This window comes from Cynocephalus volans, chromosome 17 (assembly GCF_027409185.1).
Source record: "Cynocephalus volans isolate mCynVol1 chromosome 17, mCynVol1.pri, whole genome shotgun sequence".
Lineage (NCBI taxonomy): Eukaryota > Metazoa > Chordata > Mammalia > Dermoptera > Cynocephalidae > Cynocephalus > Cynocephalus volans.
In genome coordinates, this window is record NC_084476.1 from 16,451,157 (window position 1) to 16,474,468 (window position 23,312).

General features: G+C 49.0%; 1 protein-coding gene and 1 pseudogene across 1 annotated transcript; both read left to right on the forward strand.

Moving 5' to 3' along the window:
- The first annotated feature begins 1,144 nt into the window (after positions 1 to 1,144).
- PHF19 (PHD finger protein 19) lies at positions 1,145 to 20,096 on the forward strand. Its single transcript, XM_063082437.1, has 14 exons — positions 1,145 to 1,339; positions 1,814 to 1,895; positions 4,714 to 4,809; positions 5,248 to 5,348; positions 5,908 to 6,056; positions 10,838 to 10,933; positions 11,710 to 11,778; positions 11,976 to 12,096; positions 13,978 to 14,045; positions 15,363 to 15,524; positions 16,151 to 16,238; positions 17,019 to 17,104; positions 18,024 to 18,119; positions 19,703 to 20,096. The coding sequence occupies exons 1-14, from the start codon at positions 1,154 to 1,156 to the stop codon at positions 20,043 to 20,045; spliced, it is 1,743 nt and encodes a 580-aa protein (XP_062938507.1). The 5' UTR covers positions 1,145 to 1,153; the 3' UTR covers positions 20,046 to 20,096.
- Positions 6,762 to 7,969, forward strand: LOC134366107 (protein SREK1IP1-like; annotated as a pseudogene).
- Positions 20,097 to 23,312: the final 3,216 nt, after the last annotated feature.

The window sequence follows — 23,312 nt, forward strand, 5'->3', positions numbered from 1 at the left end:
ACACCAGTGAAGGCACTGGGGAGCCACAGAAAGTTTCTGGAAAGGAGCTTGAAGAAGATGCAAATGGGTGGCCCTTAGGAAAAGTCTGGTGGAGAGGCAGGAAGGCAGGAGTAGTCTGGTCAGCACTGGGTGCTGGTGGTGCCTTTCCCCATCCCAGGTCCCTAGTACAGGTGAGCACAAGGCTCAGGAAACGGTTATTGAATGAATGAACCAATGGCTGAAGCAGAAGATGAGGCCTGAACTCGGACCAGGACAGAAGGGTGGAAGAGAAGGCACCCATGCCGGAGGTCATTGTGCTTGAAATTGGCTGTCTATGGCAACTCATCGGTTAGAGAAGTCAGAGATGCCTGGGGGTTCTGGAGATCATGGTAGTACCATTAACAGGGAGAGAGAAAGCAATGGGGGAGAGACACATTTAATAGGATATGAGAGACAGGCGTAGAGAGGCTGGCATGGGGATGACTTAACTGCTTGGAGCAAATTTGCATCTGGGTAAAAGCGTAATTGGGTTTAAATGTCCCAGAATTGGTTTCCATTAAATCATCACATAATTAAGAACAGAAAGGGGGATAACAAAAGACACAGATGGCCCCGTCTCCACAAATTCACAAGCCACCCAGGAGTTTTCCGTTCTAGGTGAGTTTTCTCTGGTCAGATCTCAAGGTAGGGGTGGGGGTGTATGAAAACTTCCCAGCTGCTCCCCTGGAGAAGACCTCCACCCAAAAAATGCAGAGTGTTTGCTTAAGGGATAAAGCCTCAACCTCCAGAGTTAGGGAGTGTGTTTCAGGCCCCCTGGGCAGCGGCCTTTGCTCTGTGTTTGTTGAGATTCATTCTCTTTAGAAGGCAGCGTGGTGTGTAGAAAGAGAGTTGACAGACTTCGAATCAGCTCACCTTATCATGAACCATGGCTCTGCCTCTGGCCCATCAGCCACTTCTCCTTGCCATACCTCAGTTTCTCTATCTGCAAAATGGGAATAATAATGTCTCCTTCATAGGGTTGTCATGAGGATTCAGTGAGATAATAAGCATGTCTGGCACATAGCACAGGTTGCAGAAATGGTAGTGTCCTTCCTTCCCCTGATGGGCTTTCTGGAGCAGGGGAGAAAGAAGGAAAAACCCTGTTCTTGCTCTCTGTCAGTGTCAGTGGAAGCTGATGGAAAATCGAGCTCTGGACCCAGGGACTCGGGACTCCTATGGTGCCACCAGCCACCTCCCAAACAAGGGGGCCCTGGCGAAGGCCAAGAACAACTTCAAAGACCTGATGTCCAAGCTGACGGAGGGCCAGTATGTGCTGTGCCGATGGACAGATGGACTGTATTACCTAGGGAAGATCAAGAGGGTAAACCTTTCCTCTCTGACCCCTGTTTCCAGGCTCACCATCTCTCTGCTCATCCTTGGGTCTATCCCTCATTCCAGAGATGGGAGTAGGGGGATTTTGGGGGAATTCCTTTCTTGTCCCTCATGCCCAAAAGCTGAAAGTGGAAGGAGCCAGAGCCTGGTTTTGCAGGCACCATCCTTAAGGCCAACATCATCTAAACAGTTCTTTAGAAAAGTGCACTGAGGGTCACAGATGACCATCTGGCCTGTTCTCTGTCCTCAATGTTCCCACCGAGTTGTCATCCCCCAGTCCCTGACTGTACAAGCTCCAGGGACTAGGAGCCCTCTACCTCCAGGAATGCCATCCTCCTTCCCCTTCTACCCTAGCACTGCTTTCTGGAACACAAGACGACAAAAATGGGAGAGGAAGACCATGTTCCAGCTTGGCTCTTCCCTAGCCACTTTCTCACATCGCTCCTCCCTCTCCGTGTCCCAGGTCAGCAGTTCTAAGCAAAGCTGCCTTGTGACTTTTGAAGATAATTCCAAATACTGGGTCCTGTGGAAGGACATACAGCATGGTGAGTTTTCCAAAGATTTCAGGTACCTGCACCCTTCCTAGGTCCTGTCTCCTTCACTACCTTCATTTTTTCCTTCTTTCCTTTCATCTCTTACTCCTGGCACCTGCCCTTGTCTGTGGACCCCAAGCCTACCTGAGATGATCCAATTACCAGCCGTGTGTTTAATTGGAAAGGCACTTGCAACATCTGCCATCCCCTTGAGTACTCGTACCTCCTAAGGGAGGCAGGGCAAGTGGGCAAAGTGGCTCAGGGAGGAGCTGAGAGGGTGGGGACTGGTCTCAGGCTGGTGTTTGCTTCTTTGCTGCACTGCATCTCCTGCTGCTCAAAGCTCTGGGGCTAGGAAAAGGAGGGACCCAGGTAATCAGAACTGTCACCTCTAGATGCAAGCACAGTGTCCCCTACTAATATGTGACTAAAACTAGTGGAGGCAGCTCTATCCATGGGGCAAGGAGTTGGGGGTGGGGGAAAGACCAAGAAAGCAGAGCTGGACCAGCGGAGTGAAGATGGATAGGCCTGGATGGAGCTGGACCAGCTTTCAGCGTTGAAAGGGAGCTGGGTTATGTTACAGAGATGGCAAATCAGGGGCACTCTTCCCACCATTCTGCCTTCCCATGCGCTTGGCAGACATCAGTAGTCAGTCCCAACATTCATATATTTTCAATATGGAGCTCCAAGCAGCCACTACCACTCTGTCAGAGCTAGCATGAGAGAAGAAACCTGTTTGTCATTTATACTCTAACAGGAGAAGAGACAGCCCTATGTGGGGAAGAGGCAGGTTTTAGGGTCAGATAGACCTTGGACCAAGTTCTAGCTCTGCCACTTACTAGCTGCATATCCTTCGGCAAATGATGTAAACTCTCTGAGGCTCAGTTTCTTCATATGAAAGAAGGAGATCATGAAAGTACTGGTTTCATAAGGTGGTTGTGAGGATTCAATGAGATAATCCATGCAAAATGCTTGGCCCAGTGCTACTGAGTTATAGGGAAGCAGTTTCTAAAGAATTTGTTTCTGTAAGAGATGATTCCAAGAAGCCTGCCAAGGAGAGGCCACAGAACCCAGCAAGTTAGCAGAGCTTTCAAATAGCTCCTTTCTCCAAGAAGGTGTGGCCAATGCAGACAGATCCTTCTCCAAGCCCCTCTTACCCAAAATGTATCATATAAACATCTAAAGCAATGAGGATATCCTCTCCTGGTTCCCCTCTTAGTGAAAGCACAAGGAGCCAGCTAGTGAAGAAAGACAGTTCACCTCAGCAGACCTGTGTACGAGGCCCACTGTGTGCCAGGCACCATGGAGGTGCTATAGTGCTTGGCTGTGGAACAGCTTGTCTCCCCAGCCAGATGACTGCTCCTCCCAGTCAGAACAGCAGCCCCTGGCATCTCCCATGATGGGAGCATAAGGCTGGTTATGCTGTAGTTATTGATCCACCACTTTATTAAGCCATCGAGGACTTACTGAGACCCACTGTGGGCACCACCTTTCTGGGGTTATATTCAGAAGCAAGAGGCAAGGTCCCTGCCTGGCCATTTATCCAACAAACATGTCTTGAACATCTGTTATATGCCACACTCTTCATGAGGTCCTGAGGATACAGAGATTAAGAGATACCACTTCTGCCCTTACAAAAGTTTCAGCCTGTTGGGGAAATAAGACAGAAATACACATCCAAATGTATTTATACAAAGCTTTCACATATAAAAACATATGTATGGGCCGACCCCGTGGCACACTCGGGAGAGTGCAGCACTGGGAGTGCAGCGGCACTCCCGCCGCGGGTTTGGATCCTATATAGGGATGGCCGGTGTGCTCACTGGCTGAGCGCGGTGCGGCCGGTCACAAAAAAGACAAAAAAAAAAAAAAAACATATGTATTCTGCAACCAAAAAAAAAAAAAAAAAAAAAGCAAAGGATAAAAAAAAGAAATGGAGAGGGACACTGAAGATTAAAAGCAATTTTAAAAACGTATATCAACGAGTCACCATGTGTGGACTTTATTTGGATCTTGATTTAAAAGAACAAACTTAAAATTGTTATGACATTTTTTTTTAAAACACAGTTGGAAATGTGAACGCTACCTGAATTTGTCAATGATATTAAGAAATTATGTTAATTTTTAGGTGCAATAATGGTACTATAGTTATGGGGTTTTTTAAAAAGAGAGTCCTAGGGACTGGCTGGCTAGTTTAGTTGGTTAGAGCGTGTGCTGATAACACCAAGGTCCAGTGTTTGATCCCTGTATCTGGCCAGCCACCAAAAAAAAAAAAAAAAAAAAAAGTGAGTCCTGATCTTTCAGAGATACAGACTGAAATATTCATGGAAAAATGATTGGGTATCTAAGACTTGATTCAAAATAATTATAGAAGGGAAAAATGGTTGGGAATGTAGTTGAAGCAAGATTGGCCATGAGTTCAAAATTGTCAATGAGAACGTGGAGTTTCATTATAACATTCTATTATTATCCCATAATAAAAATTTAAAGATTATTCAATCTAACTTTAACAAAACAAGTTAAATCAGGCAGGAGAGGCCACATGATGTGGTCAGAAAAACAAGGGATTTGATATCAAACAGCCAGAGTTTGAATCCCACTTCTACTTAGCAGCTGAGCAAGGGACTTAACCTCTCAGAGCTTCAATTTCCCCATCTTTAGAATGGGGTAAAGATAGTAGGCACCTCAGAGTGTTTGGGGAGATTCACTGGGGTGGCATTTGGGGCCCAGTGCTAGGCCCAGCATGCAGTAGAGACTCAAAACCTGGACTGTGATTTTAAAACGCCTCTAATTCCCGTGAGCCGAACCTGACCCTCAAGTGCTCCTCTTTCAGCTGGTGTTCCCGGAGAGGAGCCCAAGTGCAACATCTGCCTGGGGAAGACATCAGGGCCACTGAATGAGATCCTCATCTGTGGCAAGTGTGGCCTGGGTGAGTGGGACAAGCAGGACACTGGGATGGCCCTAAGCTGTAGGTGCCCCCACCCTGGTCCCTGATAGCCACTGCTCCAGGCTGTTGGGGCCTCAGCTGGCTGCCTGTTTCTCTGGGAGTTCCAGGGTGGAAGGAAGCCAGACTCTGAGTGCGGGGCCAGGGGAGTAACTGATAGAGTATGCAGTCTGGGGCCCTCCTAGGTGGAGAGGAGAGGTGGGAAAGATGGGGTGTGGGTGCTGAAGCCAAACCTTGGTGCCTCCCACTGGCCAATGCTGTCTTTTAGTCCTCAGCCTGGAAACCAACTTGGCAGTCTTGGTGGGCATCATCAGCCCATCCCCCAGCAGCTGGCAGGCAGAGGTCCTAGGACTTGCCTTTGGGTCGGCTGGCCTTGGGCCATTGCTTCCTTGTCAGCACTCACCACCCCCTCCTCTGCTGTAGGTTACCACCAGCAGTGCCACATCCCCATAGCAGGTGGTGCCGACCAGCCCCTGCTCACACCTTGGTTCTGCCGACGTTGCATTTTCGCTCTGGCTGTGCGGGTGAGCCTTCCCTCCTTCCCAGTCACTGCGTCTCCTGCCTCCTCCAGTCAGGCAGCCCAGAGACTCCCTGGGCTCAGACCTGACTCCCCATCATGGAACCTGAGCTCCAAGCAGAAGGGTCATGCCTGGGCTTTGAGGACATATGGTGCCTCTGACCCTTACCAGCTGTATGTCCTTGGCCGGGTTCCATAGCCTCCCTGAGCCTCAGTTTCCTCAACTGTAAAAAGGACATGGGTTTGGTGTCAATAGTAGGAGGCCCCCATAAATGGTGCTTTACTATTGAGAGAGAAAATCGATGTAAATGCCATACTGCGTACATATTGGTAATTGTTACTTTTATTGTGTTTGTTACTATTAATACTATTATTAATGGATATCCTCCTGGGATAGAGAAAATGGGTTTGGGATTGGTGAGAAAAAGCTCCTTGTGTTTCTGACAACCTTGGAATATCTGCGGGTTCCCACAGACCCTGGGCATCATTTCCCTTGGGAACCCTATGCTGACACATGTGGCCAAGCCCTGACCCCGCAGGTGACTCGGGCCCTTGTCTCCCCCCAGAAAGGCGGCGCGCTAAAGAAGGGCGCCATCGCCAGGACACTGCAGGCCGTGAAGATGGTGCTGTCCTATCAGCCCGAAGAGCTCGAGTGGGACTCGCCCCACCGCACCAACCAGCAGCAGTGCTACTGCTACTGCGGCGGGCCCGGAGAGTAAGACTGCGGGGACAGGGCCCCCAGGGAGGCGGGGCAGGGCCCCCGGGGAGGCGGGGCCGGAGTGTCAGCCTCGGGGGCGGGGCCTCGAGCGGCGGGCCCGGAGAGTAAGACTGCAGGGGCAGGGCCCCCGGGGAGGCGGGGCAGGGAGCCTCCGCGGCAGGGCCGGTCTGGACAGGGCGGGCCTGGAGTGTCAGCCTCGGGGGCGGGGTCTCGGGGGGCGGGCGCGGCGGGTTGGAACGCGGGAGCGGGGCCCCCAGAGAGGCGGGGCAGGTTGGGGAGCTGTCGGCGGTGGGGGTGGGCCGGGAGAGTCAGGCAGCCGAGACAGGACCCGGGGAGGCGGGGACTCGGGGGACGGGTCCCGAAGGTAAGGCTTCAGGGTGGGGCCCGAGGGAGCGGGATCTTAAGGGGAAAACCCGAAGGTTAAGGCCGTAGGGGCTCGGCTCCAAGTGCGGGGGTAGAGGGCAGAGGTGTCTTCTCGGAGCACCGAAGCAAAGGAAGAAGTATTGAAGAGTGGTTAGGAGCCACTTGGTCCACACCCTCCCGGGACGTCTACATCCTGGTCCCGCCCCTTGACAGCTGTGTAATCTCTGAGCCTCAGTTCTCTTAATAGTTTCCCCATCAAGTGTTTAGATAAATCACGTAAAGGTTCACACAGTGCCTGGCACATGGTAACCACTTAAAAAACGTGAGCTGTTTCTGGTGATGGCGGTGGTAATGATATTAATGCATGGAAGAGAAAATAACCTTTTCACTGTCAGAGCGAATGAAACAGGCTAATGGCGAGATTTGAAGATCCTTTTCCCTGGAGACGTGCGCAGGGGATGGGAGTCATATGTTAGGGATGCTGTGGAGGGGCTTCTCGTGGAGGGGGATATGGGGCTAGAGTCTTTGGTTGATTCTTCCTTGCTGACCTGGGCCTCTGTGTATCTATGAGCAACTAAACCTGCTGCCTTGGGCTTATTGCACCAGGCGTTGTGGAAGGAACCACAGACATAAGAGGTAGGTCTCTGCCCTCAGGAAACTCAGCCTTCAGGACCCCCTGAAGTACTGAATTTCAGCCTCAAGTTCTGTGGACCAGAACTAAGGGTCTGGAGGCCGGGTAACTTGGGTAAATCACTTGAGCTACTCTCTCAGATGGGCTTAATCACCTCAGCCCCATCAACTTCCTGGGATATTGGGAGGCCTAAGGGATAACAAATGGAAAAATGCTTACAGAAACTTTAGAGCATTAAGGCTTCTCAACACTTAATGGGCAGAGTTGCACACGGTGATTGTTAAAAATACATTTCTCAAAGGCTTCCCCAAAGACTGAACAGGTCTGGATAGAGCCTTCCCTGACTGTTGCAAAGGTGCTGCAGCCCAGGTGGAAGGAAGAGGCTGCTTTGGCCATGCGTTGTCCCTGCAGCCCAGCGGGAAGCGAACACATTCTCAAAAGCTGAAGGCTTCAGCGACCCCTCTTACCAGCATCACAGCAGTCCCAGGTTGCAACAAGGACGGTGTCAGAGAGGGCTGTAAAAAATGTGGCTACCCTGGTCGCCTGATTGGAATGCCACAATATTCTCCAAGTAGACCTCAAAAGGGACATAGTTTTGGATGTCAGCAGTACAAGCAGTGAAGATAGTGATGAAGAGAACAAAAAATGGAAAATATTGCAGGCATTACAGGAAAAAAGAATAAATGAAAAAGAGGGAAGAAAAAAGAAAAAATCAAAGAGAATATCAAATTGAAAAAAAAAAGGAAAAGGTCTTATTCATCCAGTTCCACTGAAGAGGACACTTTAGAACAAAAGTATCAGAAGAAAGAAAAGAAAAATAAATAAAATAAATAAAAAAGTGAAACATCACAAAAAAGAAGAAAAAAAGAAAAATCATTCTTCCACTCCTAATATTTCTGAATTCTCCAAAAAGTAACTGAGACTTTGGCCTAATATGTTAAGTTAAAAAATTTGTGGATTTTTGGGGGCTGTCTGGTACAGGGATCCAAACCCTTGACCTTGGTGTTACAATAAAAATTTGTTTTTAAAAATTATCTGCCCTTCCTTGGAATTTGCTATATAATTATGCTTTGCAATAAATCACAGCCTTTTTCATACAGACATTTTTCATATGTGGGACCATTATCTCTCTGGCAATGTATTTTTAATGTGCTATGACTATAAAGTATTAAATCAGTCTTGTTACTTGATAGTCATGCCCTAAGTATAGCTACTTATATATACAAAACACATCTTTTTTTGGTATTTGTGTCTCTGTGTGTTTGGCTAGTGTTATTACTTCATAAGTTGATGATAAAATGGCTTTACTACCGTTAACACAGTAATCACAGTTAACAAAATAACACAGTAATCTACCTACCAATTAATGAATATTGCTGTATCAAGTGCCCACCTCCCAGGGATGAAGCTAGATAGAGCTAATAATTTACTCGTGACACTGAAAAATTAAATAGCTTTATATACTATGATTTAATGTATAAAGATAGTGAAATTCTTCACTGTTGTTTTTAAATCTCTAGGCTTTTTAAAATATCTTAGATGAAGCTGCTTTATTGGTCTTGCCTAGGACTTTTTAAATGAATGGTTGTCCAAAGGAAAAATAAACAAATGGGATTATATCAAACTAAAAAGCTTCTGCACAGCAAAAGAAACAATTAAAAGAGTTAAAAGACAACCAACAGAGTGGGAGAAAATATTTGCAAAATATACATCTGACAAAGGATTAATATCCAGAATATATAAGGAACTCAAACAACTTTACAAGAAGAAAACAAGCAACCCAATTAAAAAATGGGCAAAAGAGCTAAGTAGGCATTTCTCTAAGGAAGATATCCAAATGGCCAGCAGACATATGAAAAAATGCTCAACATCACTCAGCATCCGGGAAATGCAAATCAAAACCACATTGAGATACCATCTAACCCCAGTTAGGATGGCTAAAATCCAAAAGACTATGAACGATAAATGCTGGCGAGGCTGCGGAGAAAAAGGAACTCTCATACATTGTTGGTGGGACTGCAAAATGGTGCAGCCTCTATGGAAAATGGTATGGAGGTTCCTTAAACAATTGCGGATAGATCTACCATACGACCCAGCCATCCCACTGTTGGGAATATACCCAGAGGAATGGAAATCATCAAGTCGAAGGTATACCTGTTCCCCAATGTTTATCGCAGCACTCTTTACAATAGCCAAGAGTTGGAACCAGCCCAAATGCCCATCATCAGATGAGTGGATACGGAAAATGTGGTACATCTACACAATGGAATACTACTCAGCTATAAAAACGAATGAAATACTGCCATTTGCAACAACATGGATGGACCTCGAGAGAATTATATTAAGTGAAACAAGTCAGGCACAGAAAGAGAAATACCACATGTTCTCACTTATTGGTGGGAGCTAAAAATTAATATATAAATTCACACACACACCTACACACATACACACACAAACCGGGGGGGGGGGAAGAAGATATAACAACCACAATTATTTGAAGTTGATACAACAAACAAACAGAAAGGACATGGTTGGGGGGGAGGGGGGGAGGGAGAAGGGAGGGAGGTTTTGGTGATGGGGAGCATTAATCAGCTACAATGTATATCGACAAAATAAAATTAAAAAATAAAAATAAAAATTTAAAAATAAATAAATAAATAAATAAATAAATAAATGAATGGTTGTCTGCAGGAAGATGATCATGAAAATATAACAAAGTTTCACTGTTTTATGAAATACAGAGTTCCTAGTACCTGTCTCCCTTGTTTTTGTAACAGTTAAAATATTTCTTCCTTGTTTCAAGAGATTAGTCTTGTTCATCCTGTTAGTAAGTCTCCCAGAGATGATGCTGTGTTGATTGGGATTTTTAGGATGGACTCCTGGGTCGTTTTACAAATGTGCTATATTGGCATGTCTTAAAGTGATACCTCAAACAGAAATGTTTAGGAAGACAGCTAAATCTTCATTAGAACTGCTGACAGATTAGCACAGTTGGTTAGAACACAGCATTATAACACCAGGGTCAAGGGTTCAGATCCCCATACTGGCCAGCTGCCAAAAAAACCCCCAAACATTCATTAGAACTGTTTTTTATTGTATTCAGAATGTAAATTTTATGAGGCTTGTTTCTATGAATTACGTGGAAAATTGGTATAAATGTAAGCATATATGTTTAAAAAAGATTGAATAAATCTGGAGCGGACCAAGGAATGTGCATTTTAACCTAAACTGCACTTGACAAGGTGCAAACAAGGCATTGATTGTTTAACGGAATACCTCTTTGCTCTTTATTCATATTCAATGACTAGTTGTTGAATGGCCCTGATAGGGTAGATACAGTACCAGGTGAGAAAAACCAGATGTATCCTGCCCCATGTAGTTTATAGGAGCCATTATTTTCCCATGAAGTTTTCCAGGCAAACCTTTCCCTATCATTGGTGTTTGGGGCACAGTCTAGAGATGGGAGCTCCAGTGTAGCATGACAGGAAGAGCATGGGCTTTGAAGTTAGGGAGACCAGAATTTGAATCACCATCTACCACTTGCTTTCTGAGCAAGCCATTTAACCTCTGACTCATCTGTAATATGGGACAGTGGCCCATCTTTTATCAGATGGTGAGACCAAATGAGATAGCATATGCCTGGTTCCCAGGACCTACCTTGGCACACCCTAAGTGCTTGGCAACTATGAATTCTTTTCCCTTTCCGCCGATGGAGAGTGACTTTAAGTTGGGAAAGGTCACTGAGGCTCATGCCTGGCTGACACTGGTTCCTCTGTCTCTTCAGGTGGTACCTGCGGATGCTGCAGTGCTACCGGTGCAGGCAGTGGTTCCATGAGGCCTGCACCCAGTGCCTCAATGAGCCCATGATGTTCGGAGACCGGTAGGTGCTAATTTAGCCCAGCTGGGCCTTGGGAATGGGTTGAGGGGCCAGGAGTGGTGGCAGCAACTACTCCTTTAGATTGCCTACCAGGGCCCAGACAAGGGGGATCTGTGATAGTGTGTACCTGTGTACAGGACGCAACTCGGGAGGGGAGGCCCCAACTAAGCTGGGCCAGTAGGCAATAAAGGAATATACTGGGCCATATTCCTAGTTGCCATTGATTTGTGGGTGACCTTAGACAAATCCCTGCCTGCCCTAAACCCCAGTCTCTTCAAATGTCTGGGGAAGGAGGGGTGACAGTCACTGCCCCAGTTGTAGGAGCCACTAGGGAAATGGACAACTTAATCCAGCTTCTAACCAATGGGGCTAAGCTAATGGAAGGCATTATGTATGTCAAACCAGATATTATGTCTTTTGGTTGATGTCTCATGTCATTTGTGGTTGTTTGTGTGTCTATCTGTCTGTCTCAGAGTGGAAGAGGGTGACCGCTGCAGCCCAGCCTCGTTCAGCTCTCTCTCTATAAACTTAATGAACTCAGCCACACTCCAGGGCAACATTTGGGAAGGGGGTGGAAAGAGGGGTTAGGAGGGGTAGGGGAGCCTTTCTTGGTTCCTGTCCTGCCCTGTCCTTACCCAGTGAGAGGCCACCAGCCCCAGGAGTGAGAACACAGGATGGGAAGGCAGGTGGGGAGTGAGGGGTGAGGAGGTGAGGGCGCTGGACTAGGATGGGGTGTCAGAGCCCCTCCCACCACAGGGCCCCTCTCCACCTACCCACAGGTTCTACCTGTTCTTCTGCTCCGTGTGTAACCAGGGCCCAGAGTACATCGAGAGGCTGCCCCTGCGATGGTGAGAGGGTGGGCCTTGGCCCAAATCCACCCCTGCCTCTTCCAGCTCCTCCCCTTCCTCCTCCCTCTGGGAACAATTCCATTTTCAGCTACCCAGTCCCAGCCTTGCCCCTGCTCCTCAGCCTGGACCCAGAGGCTCCAGCCCTGGCTGGGTAGGCTGCGTCTCACCTGGCCCCACCTCCATGCCCCCTTGCCCAGGGTGGATGTGGTTCACCTGGCCCTCTACAACCTGGGAGTGCAGAGCAAGAAGAAGTACTTTGACTTTGAGGAGATTCTGGCCTTTGTCAACCACCACTGGGAGCTCCTGCAGCTTGGCAAGGTATGCAGGGCCATGGATATCAGAGTGGCAGGAGTCAGAGACGTTTGCCCAGGGTTACACAGTGCAGGACTAGGATGTAGGTCTCTGAGCTGTCACCCTTGAGCTGCTGCATCCCTGAGTCCAGGCCCCTGACATAAGGGGTGTCCTGTCCACAGAGTTTGGCAGTGGGCAGGTTGGGGCCTCACCAACTCGGTTGCACGGAGCTGGGACCTTGGATCAAGTCTGGCTGGTGCAAGGCTCTCTGCTGAGGTACTTTACCCCACTCCAGATTTCCCGGCTAGGGTGGAAAGTGGAGTGGTCCTGCCCCCTGCTGATCCTGTTCTGGATACTGGGTCACCAGGGGCCTGGGAACCTCAGGTCCCTGGAGTGAAATAACAACCCAGAATGTCAGAGCTGGAGAGTGACTTGCCAGTGGTCAGCACAGCTTTGGGGCTGAGCCAGAGCTGGAGCCAGGGCCTCCTTAACCACTTCCACAGGAGGGCTCTGCCCCCTTTCCCTTAATGACACCCTTAGGATTCTCTCCACCACTTACAGAGTGAGGAATCTTCTCTGCTGACTGCCTCAGATCCTCCTTTGGTGAGACAAGGCTTTAAAAAAAAAAAAAAAAAAAAAAAGATAACCTTTGCAAAAAGATGCTTTGAGGCTTTGTGAAGGGTTTTATATAATAACATCTTCATATACAGTGATTGATAATTTATAAAAGACATATAAGCATACTCCAAAAAGTTCATGCAAAGATTTGTATTATCTTAAAAAAAAAAAAAAAAAAAAAGATTTGTATTATCTTTTAACTCTATTTTTTCACAAACTTTTTGAAGTACTCTTGTACAGTCATGCACCACATAACATTTTGGTCGACGACAGATCATATATACAACAGTGGCTAAATCATATACCCGTGGTGTGTAGTAGGCTATGCCATCTAGGTCTGTGTAAGTGCACTCTAGGATGTTCACAGTGATGAAGTCACCTAACGATGCATTTCTCAGAATGTATCACCGTTGTTAAGCAATGCATGAGTGTACATATTATAAAGCCTTAAAAGATAAGTAGAGTTGGTATTTTTTAAGAAAACTGTTTTCTGATTTATTAAAAAAAAAAATCATACATGTTTCTGGTAGAAAAATTTTAAGTACCAAAAAGCATAAGGAAGTATATAGTTTTAAAAAAGCTCCAGGGCTGGCCAGTTAGCTCAGTGGGTTAGAGCACAGAGTTGTAACACCACAAAAAAATAAAAACAACTTAATCATTAAAAATTTTAAAACTCCATATTCCCACATCATACCACCCAGAAATAACTAGAAACAATGCATAGGAGCATTTCCTTCCAGTCTTTCTTCTATGCAATTATTTTTTCTTTTTACAAAATTTAAATGATAGTATATATACAATTTAAAATCATCTTTTTGCAGTTTCCATTATATCATAAATACTCTTCTATATTATTAAGGAGTCTTCATAACATTTTTAATAGCTCCATTGGTTTCTACCATAATTTGTTTCCTTCCTGTCGAGCATAGTTTTTCTCCCATTTGTCCATTAGAAACAATGTCACAGCAAACATTTTTGAACGTAAAGTTTTGTTCATGTTTCATAGTATACCTGTATGATAGCTTCAATGGAGCAGCATTACTGGGTTAAGGGTATAGACATTTTTAAAGCTTTTGATACATTTTGGCCAGTAGTTGTTCACTTACAGATGGGGAAATGAGATCAGAGAGGTGAAAAGGCTTGTCTGAGATCATGGATTTACATCTACGGTCCTCACCTGGAGGACTCAGATGCATCAGGAGTTGGAGGGGAGGGCAGGGACAGGGGCTGGGGCCTCCCCAGATGCCATGTGCCAGAGTCTGACTGTCCTGCTGGCCTGCTCCCCCTTAGCTCACCAGTACCCCTGTGACGGATCGAGGACCACATCTCCTCAACGCCCTGAACAGTTACAAAAGCCGGTGCGTGCACAGAGGGGAGGGAATGCTGTGGGGGCCCCCAACAGATAGGATTTCAATCTGAGGATTCTTCCTACCTCACAGCCTTTGCTTAAGCCATGTTCCCTGCCTGGGTCCCCTTCCCCTTTTCTTTGACTATATAAGTTCTTGCCATCCTTCAAGATCCAGGGAACAGCCCATCTCCTTCACAAGGCCTCCCCAATCACCCCAGCAACCTGACACATTTTGGTACTGGGCTCAGCTCCACAGGGGGCTGCATGCTGCTCTCTGAGGGCCCCTCCCCCAGGTTCGTGGCCAGGCACTGAGGGATCGATCCATCATCTCTTGGGTGGGCTGTAGTCTCCTAACTCATCCCCCAGCCCATGTCTTCCCATCCAGTTTTCAGCACACACAGCCAGCCCAGTCCTTCACCACCACCACAGGGTAAAGCCCAGGTTCCTTAACCCTGCATTCCAGGCCTTTTAGGATCAGGCCCTGCCCACTCTTTGCTTCCATCCCTTTGCTTTATTTACTCTGGGTACTAGCCATGCTGAGCCCTTGGCCTTCCAATTCGGTGCTTTTGCGCATGTGCTTTCCTCTGCCCAGGATACTCTTCAATCCCTTCTATACATTTGTTCCGTCAACAAGTGTTTATTAAGGTGCTGCACTGAGTCAGGCCCTGTTGGGTGCTGAGGCCATCGTGGGGAATAAGACAAGGCCCCTGCTTCTGTGAAACCCTTCCAGACCCTTCTAGGCAGAATTCCCACTCTGTCATTCACATTCTCATGTTTCAGGACTAGACACAGCCCTACTCTTCAGTACATGAGGCCACCTGCCCTCCCAATGGACAGTCCCCAATGGCCATCTGTCCTCCTAGTGGGGGTAGGGCTGTGTCTTAGTCACCTCTGCGGCCTCATAACAGCTCAGCCGGTGTTGAAAGGAAGAGGAGAAAAGTGCCTAGAGGTGCTTTCAGTCTCCTGGGGGAGACCAGAGAACAGAATGAGGTAGAATCCAGTGTCTTGAGCATAGGAGTTCCACGTGAGGTGGAGGAGGCCTTCCTATGGGAGGTGGCCTTGGGACTGGTTGAGGCAGAAAAGGGAGAGGAGCTGAAGAACCACACATGTGGGAGGAAGGACAGGGAGGAGCCACCAGTAACTTTATCAGCTACACCTGGGACCCCTCTTTTCATAGGCTTTGAGGGCTCAGTGTTTCCAGGCCACTTGGGATTTTAGCTCTGGGTCCAAGGAGGCAGAGAAGCTTGTTTAATGCTTGACCCCACTCCCCAGGAGGATGGACTGACAGACTCCAGAGCTTTCGCCTCCCCCTGCCCTCCACCTCCAGGTTCCTCTGCGGCAAGGAGATCAAGAAGAAGAAGTGCATCTTCCGCCTGCGCATCCGTGTCCCGCCCAACCCGCCAGGGAAGCTGCTGCCTGACAAGGGCCTGGTGCTGAGTGAGAATGGCACCTCCTCTGAGCTGCGTAAGAGAGGAAAGAGCAAGCCTGGGTCAGTGCTCGGGGACCCAGGGGCTAGGGCTGCAGCCACACTCGGTTTCTCTGCTCCCAGACCAAGCCAGCGGGCTGTGCAGTAGGCCCAGAGAGTATGGTGGCACCCAAGGAAGCAGGGAGGACCTAGTCCCAGCTTGTCCCAGCTGTAGGCACCTGCAGAGGGCTAGTTAGTGGCTTAGTGGGACTTGATTCCAGATACCCGACTCCTTCCACCACAGGAGGGAAACCAGATCCTGGGACCCAGCCTTGCTGGATTAGGCTTGGGCAAGGGAGTGAAAGAAAAGTCAGAGTAGTCAGGGTGTGTAAGGGGTCCTTAGCTCTCCTGGCTAAGCCAAGCACCCTCATCCTGGGTGTTGGGGGGCAGGGCATCTGGATGCACATGCCAGGGCAGGTGCCTTTTCTTTTTCTGCCCACTATACCCCTCCACACCCTCCCACACTTGCTGCTCCAGAAAACTCGCCCTCCTGCCCAGTTCTCCTTGGGAAGGTGCTGCTATTGTTCAGAGCCCATCCCCACCCCCACTACTGTGACCCCTGCCCCTGCTCCTGAGGCTCATCCCTCTGGGCCACCCTCTGGGCCCTCAGGCTCTGACTGGGCCACCCTCTCCCTTTTCTGTCTCCACAGTTTGTTGCCTCACGAATTCCAGCAGCAGAAAAGGCGAGTTTATAGAAGAAAAAGATCAAAGTTTTTGCTGGAAGATGCTATTCCCAGTGTTAGTTCCTTATTTTCTTGCTCTCCACTTTCACACGCAGGGTCAGCACATATTAGGGATTCATGCGCAAAACTCCCCCAGGCCCAGGGGACTCTTCCATGTCCCTTAAAGGAGAAGCCAGTTCCCATTACATCTAAACAAGGAAAAGCCAGGCACTCCAAGACCACTCCTTTATCTCCCCAAGTTCTCCCAAGAACCCAAGGTTAGAGGACAAGGGCAGGTAATATTCTTGTCCTCACGTCCAGGAGGGGAAACTGAGAGCAGAGTGGGGCAGTAACTTTCCTGAGGTCACACATCAGGACGGTGGCAGAGCCCAGCCTAGAACCAGGGCTGCAGAGCACTTCCTTTCCTTCTTCAGTAACCCTGCATTCTTACTGAAGCCCTTCCTGCAGGCAGGAATATTAACAATACCTCAGTTCCCCAGCACTTTACAGTTTACAAGGCACTTTTACAACCTTTATTTAATTTCACTGTGCTTCCTAACACCTCTAAGGGCGTCCCGTTTTGTAGTTGAGGTAACTGAAGCCCAGAGAGGTGAAGGTTGTACAGTTGACTAGAAACAAAGCCGGGACTAGAAGCAGGGTGATGTGGCTCCCTGGTCAGGCCTTGGAATAAAGAGAGGGACAGGTCTTACCTAAGGAAGGTCCAGCCCTCAGCAGCCCTGGCTGGATGGCAGCCAGCCTGTGTGGCCCTCAGCTGGGGAGAAGGGTACTTCTGGGAGGCAGATCTGATACTCACTGACTGACCCTTCTTCTCTCTTTCCTCTGTGTCTGTCCACAGAGTGACTTCACCTCGGCCTGGAGCACCAACCACCACCTTGCCAGCATATTTGACTTCACTTTGGATGAAATTCAAAGTTTAAAAAGGTATTGATGAGAGACCCAGCAGAGGGGTCTGCTCTGGAGACTGGGATGGAACTAAGTGCGGAAGCCACTTCCATTCCCCCAGCAGTGCAGGGAGGCTCCGGAAGGGGCAAAGCAGAAATCCTTTTGAGGGAGTGGGAAGTGCTTGGGGGTCATTTTGAAACCCCCACTTGAAAGGGTGCATGTTGCCTGGGGCTGCCTGAAGCGTCTTTTTCCACTAGAGCTTCCAGCATAACATCCCTCTGCTCCCAGAGCAGAATACAAAGCCTGCTTTGCCACAGCCTTCCCTACCTCTTCAGCCCCCCTCTCCTGCTTCTCCCTGCTCAAGAACCTGCTTCCTCCAGGAAGCCTTCACTAACCCAACCCAGGCTGTACTGGCTGCCTTCCTGTGTGTTCCCACAGCACCCCATGCTTTGGGTACACCCAAGGGAAGGAGCTGCATCTTCCATCATTTTATTTCCAAAATTATTAAAGGTCATTCGTGCTTTACTGATTACACGGAGGAAAGAGCAAGGGCTTTAGACTCAGACCCCAGCTCCAGAATCTGCTTACCAGTAGTAGCTTTGTGGCTTTAGCTAAATTCCTTAACTTCTCTGAACCTCATCTGTTTTCCTCAAACTAGATACTGCAAGTGAAAGCACTTTTGACCTGTAAAGTGTTGCCCAAGTGCCTCAGATCATGCTCATAAATTATTGTCACCAGCAAGGAAGGGTGGTCAGAGAAGGCTTTCTTGACTCCTTGGATTTTGAAGGCTGGATAGGTAGAAAATGGACAGGCTCAGTAATAGGAAGATGGGCCTCCACTGGGATGAAGATGCATGCCAGAGGGGTGGAGAGATGGCTGGAGAGGTCCCAAGGGTCCCAGGTTGGCAGGACCTTGCTGGGCTGGGCCAACAGGAGGCTCACCCTCTCCCCTCTCTCAGCGCCAGCTCCGGCCAGACATTCTTCTCAGATGTGGACTCCACTGACGCCGCCAGCACCTCTGGCTCTGCCTCCACCAGCCTCTCCTATGACTCCAGGTGAGCTTCCGGGGGTCTGGCCTTCACGTTCTGCAAGTAACGTTATTCCCCCAGCCTCTCCACCTCCTGGTTCTGTGACGTGGGGCTCATTCTGTGCACACAGTCTCAGGCTGGGGGACCTGGCCTTCTGTAATTGTGTGAGTCTGGCTCTAGGACCATAGTTCCAAGTCACTGGGGTTTAGAGGGGGGCTAAGCATAGGCATTCAAGTTGCTGTGGTTCTGTCCCTTTCGCCTGCTGCAGAAGGATGTATGACACCTCTCGCTGGATGATTCCAATTCTGGGATGGTTTGACCAGAACTTGTTTATTTTGGTGTTCTTGGCCTCTGCAAGCCATGATTTTGCTTGTCTGTGCCTCTCTGTGCAGGGTCGCCTGACCTTGGTTCATGGCTGTTTGAATCTGGTGTCTGTCTTCCGGGGTCTCTAAGGGAAAGAGCCATTTATTTGGAAACCTGATGGAGGGGAAGATGGCATCCTGCAGAGTACAGGGTCTGTGAGAGGAGCCAGAAACCCCCAGGGCCTAACTGAGGATATAGCTTGTTTGTCAATAGCTGGTCCTCAGCAGCACGGAAAGGGTGGTGCTGCAAAGCACAAGGATTTCTTCTGAACTGAGGCTCCTATAACTGTATTTTAGATACTTGAGGCCCTTGCAAAAGTTGAATTAAAAGTATAATGCCTATAGAGTTATGACTTGGAGTCTTTCTCTGTCTCCAGACATCTCTTTCTAGATGTCTTTCTCTGCTGTTGCCTGTATATTTTCATTTACAGTTGACCCTTGCATAATGCAGGGGTTAGAGGCACCGACCCCCACACAGTCGAAAATCCACATGTAGCTTTTGACTCCCCCAAATCTTACTTAACTACTAATGACCTGCTAAAAGCCTACTGTAAGGTAAGCTACTTCACTGTTTGGTTAGGTATGTCATGCATAACCAAAATTTTTCCAATATATTTATTGAAATAAATCTACATATAAGTGGAGCTGCACAGTTCAAGCCTGTGTTGCTCACTGAATTTCTTCCTGTTTCTTTGCTTCTCACTAGCACTCTGGGTCTTAGTTTCTAAGCACCTGCGAATGTGTACCTCATCTTGTGTGTCCGTCTCTCTGACACCTCTGCCTGTGTGTGTGTATGTGTGATGACTGTTGGTGTCTCCATCCAGGCTCTGGGGTACAAGGTCCTTTAGTCCATATCCACCACCTTATCCCTGTGTGACTCACCTAGCTCCAGGTGAGTCCAGGTGAGGGACAAGGAAGTATTGGCTGGGCCTCCCACTGCACAACTTCAAGAGGCACAGAGAATGGTGCTCCCACACTTGTGCAGTGCTGGGATCCTAGATATAGAGCATGAGCTTTAGAGTTGGACATACACAGGTGTAACCCTGCTCTGCCACTCCCCAGCTGGTTATTTCTCCTCTGGGGCCTCAGTTTCCCTCTTCACAGGGCTAGTGAGAGGATCCAGTGAGATAACCCATGCCCTGGGCCTGGCACAGTGCCTGGTGCCTAGGAGAGTGCTTGGGCAAGGAATTCATTAAAAGATTGCTCCATCTCATTCTCATCATCTTCCTTCTCCCCCTCCCAACACAGACGGACAGTGGGCAGCCGCAAGAGGAAGCTGGCAGCCAAAGCCTACATGCCACTGCGGGCAAAGCGGCGGGCAGCCGAGCCGGGCGGACGCTGCCCCTCAGACAGCAGTGCAGAGGGGGCTTCAGGACCTGAGCGGCCAGACGAAGGCATTGACAGCCACACATTTGAGAGCATCAGTGAAGACGACTCGTCTTTGTCCCACCTCAAGTCATCTATCACTAACTACTTTGGTGCGGCTGGGCGGTTGGCCTGTGGGGAAAAGTACCAGGTGCTGGCTCGGAGGATCACACCCGAGGGCAAGGTTCAGTACCTGGTGGAGTGGGAAGGGACCACCCCTTACTGACTAGCCCTCAGGGGATGCCAGGAGCCCTGGAAACCAAAGGAGGGACAGCGGAAGCCATAGGTTCCCCAGTTTTCTCCAGACTGGGGTGGGGGAGGGAAGCAGGGCAGAGCTGAGTGCCTGGCTAAAAGCCCTGCCTGCCATCCAGGCCAAGGACGAGGCCAAGGCCTGTGCCTCTCTGCTGTGCCACTTTTGCTCTGGGGCCTCCTTGGGCTCTTCACCCCTTTGCCTGTGTCTCTAAGGTCCCTCTGGCTATTTTTCAGTTTGTACACACTCCACAGCCCCTCAAACTCTGTTTAGCTGTTCTTCTGAATTTGTGTCCCCTCTGGTCCTGACCGTTTCTCCTGAGCCCCAAATCTTTGTGTCTTTGTCCCCAATTCTGTGTCCCTTTACCTCTCTCACCCCTTTTGGGTGTGTCTGTGTTTACACATCCTACGTGTGCACATCTGTCCCTCCACTGGATACCCTTCGTGCCTGACCATGGCACAGCCAGTCCCCCCAGGGACTACATTATGAGAACGGGAACCTTCAAGAGAGAATGGGTGAAGGTGGAAAGAGGACACCTTTCAGAGCTTTTCTCTCCCACTTTCCTGTCACTTTCCTCTGCTACGGTGGAGGTGGGAGAAGGCCTCTGTGAAAGCCTGTGTGGCAGAGACCCTGGGACTCTCGGGATCTGAAGAGTGAAGAGTGGGGTCTCTGCCTCAGAAGGCACCAGCACCAGGGCCCAGTTACAAAGGCTGAGTGAAGGCTGTGGGTGTGGGTGTGAGCTTTGGAGGTTCCAGTTTTCCTTTCCTTGGCCACACCCCCTCTTGGTTGCCATGGAGCTGAGTCTGGCCTTACTGGAATGGAAGCATCCTTGAAAACCTGGGGGACTGGGATGGAGGGAGTGGTGAGAAGGGAAGCTGTTTCATGCTAACCCCGACTGTTTCCTGTGCCTCTCACCCCCAGACCCACCACACACAGCCAAACAGTACACAGCCACTGACACATAAGCTCCCACCCATGTGTGTGCTTTCATCTTCCAGGCACACACACACATCTCCACACAACCACACCACCATCCATCCACACACACACAGTCACACATCCCTCTGAGGCCAGCCTGGCTCCTGCCTTTGGCTTTCCCTTGGCCCTCTTCCAGGGGCCATGTGCTGCAACTAAATGTGAAAGCCCAGCTCCTGGCTCCTTCTTTCAGCCCATGAACGAGCTGTGGCCCCATAGTGAGGCACAAGGAACTCATACCCTCTTCGGTGTCCTCTGCCCTGTCCTGCCCTGAAGTGACAAACCACTTTTTGGGATAGGTTGAGGTTTTTCCCTTTCCTCACAGGGAAGCCTTTGTCAGTGAGGGTATAAACAATTCTTAGAACCAACATTCAAACTCAGCCCCCCTTCTGGAGGGAAACCAAAATTGGGAGGAGGGAGGGAGCCCCTCATTTTTGCTGCTTCCAGAGATATTAGAAACTGACTCACTTGATTGGAAAATGGAAAGAAGTGCCTTGACTGGGAGGCAGGGGCACCAGATGGGTACCAGCCTTGCCAACTGCTGCTGTTGCCTCCAGCTTGGCTGGGTTTTGCAGGCCGCCAGCTGGAAGGCGAAGGTGGGCAGAACAATGACAGGCAGCAGCAGGGGCAGCAGGCCTGAGGAGCTGGTTTTTCCATTACAGTGCCTGACTCCCTTCCCTACCTGTGAGCATTCAGGGGGTCCCTGAGAGTTTAGATGCCCCCCGCCTTAAAGCTCACCTCCTACAGTGCCTTTCAAAGGGAACTTACCTCCTGCGCATGGCTCACCCACGTCCCTATGCTTTCCTGGCATGGCCCAGGCAGGGATGAGCTGGCATTGGGCCCAATTCTCCCCGTTCTCAGCCCCATAGCTGCTGCCACTAAGGCCCAGACTGGGGCCAGGTAGAAGGGGAGCTGAGAGGCCAGCCCCCAGCCCAGCAGGGTGTGAGAACTGGGATCCAATCTGTGGCTTCCTGCCTGGCTTTAGAGAGCACAGGAACCTCCCAGGAGTGCTTTCCAGGCCTGAGAAAGCCCCAGAGCAATACCCATTACAGTACATCACACATTCCCTACTTGGGGTTCCAGAGAGGCTCTGAGTGTAAGGAGGGGGAAGGGGGTGTCTTCCCCACTTGGGAAGTCGGCACAAGGCCTAACAAGGTCACCCTGACTCCCCATCCCAGCATTTCATTCATACCAGATAATAGCTGCATTACTGCCAACTGACCTTGTAACCCTGTGCACCTTCTAAAAGATTCATGGTTTTGAATTGCTGCTTTTAATAACATTTGTTATATTAAAGTTATAATTAATGTGTCGGATTTATAATTTAAACGTTCCCTTTGAAAAATCACCTATCTTCCTTGCAGTGAATTATCAGCTGTTGAACAGCAGAGGAAACTGGCTTCTACTCTTGGTTTCCTGGAGGTTAGGTTGAGAAATGGTAGGACCCTATCCTCCCCCACCTTGCCACTCCTGTCACTGCCTACAACATTCTGTTAGCAATATTCTCAACCTTACTGCCAGAGAGAATGTGGACCATCTTTCTACTGGGAGTACCTGACCCATGGGGGCAAAAAACCTTAGCTGAAGGCCACAGTGAGATAAAAGATGGGAAATGAACTCAGAAATTGACCGATTAAAATACTTAAGGACAGGAACTATAAAACTTTACTCAGTACACATAGGCACCCAATTCTAGCAATCTGCAATGAGTTCTAGGCCTGCCTCCGTATGACCTGTACCACACTTTGGTTAGGTTCCTTTGCTTCAATTTTATCACCTCTCAAATGCCAGTGATAATCCCTGCTGCTCCTGGCTCCCCAGGTACTTGAAGGGAACCTCCACATATGTTACTGATGAGCTATAGGGACAAGTGAAGGCCATGGGTTCAATTGAATTCTATAGTTTCAGGGGTAAAGTGTAGCTTTTTAAACCCTTGAGTGAAGGGCTTAGTTGTGTTAATAATGTCTTCCCTTAAACGTCTTCATTAACTTTAGTTCCCACTTCTTTCTATCACTCTCTGCTTCAACTTTTTAGCTGACCTCAGAACAAAACCATAATAGGAGCTTGGGGCAAGGGGTGGGGGGGGGGGGTTCTCTGAGCTGAAATCAACAGAATGGAATGAAAAGTGAATGACACTAGGCGTTGAGACCTGGATTCTAGACCAAGCTCTACAGTGAGCAGCTATATAACCCTCCTGAGATCAGTGAGCCTTCCAGGCTGGAGAGTACCTGGTTCTTTGTGGTCTAGGTTAGTGTTTCCAAATTCACA

Bases quoted from the DNA above. Each gene is read 5' to 3' on its own strand.
- PHF19 (XM_063082437.1), top strand. From the start codon at position 1,154: ATGGAAAATCGAGCTCTGGACCCAGGGACTCGGGACTCCTATGGTGCC. The intron at 1,340-1,813 runs GTAAACCTTTCC...TCCGTGTCCCAG, and splicing joins ACCTAGGGAAGATCAAGAGG to GTCAGCAGTTCTAAGCAAAG. The intron at 18,120-19,702 runs GTGAGCTTCCGG...CTCCCAACACAG, and splicing joins AGCCTCTCCTATGACTCCAG to ACGGACAGTGGGCAGCCGCA.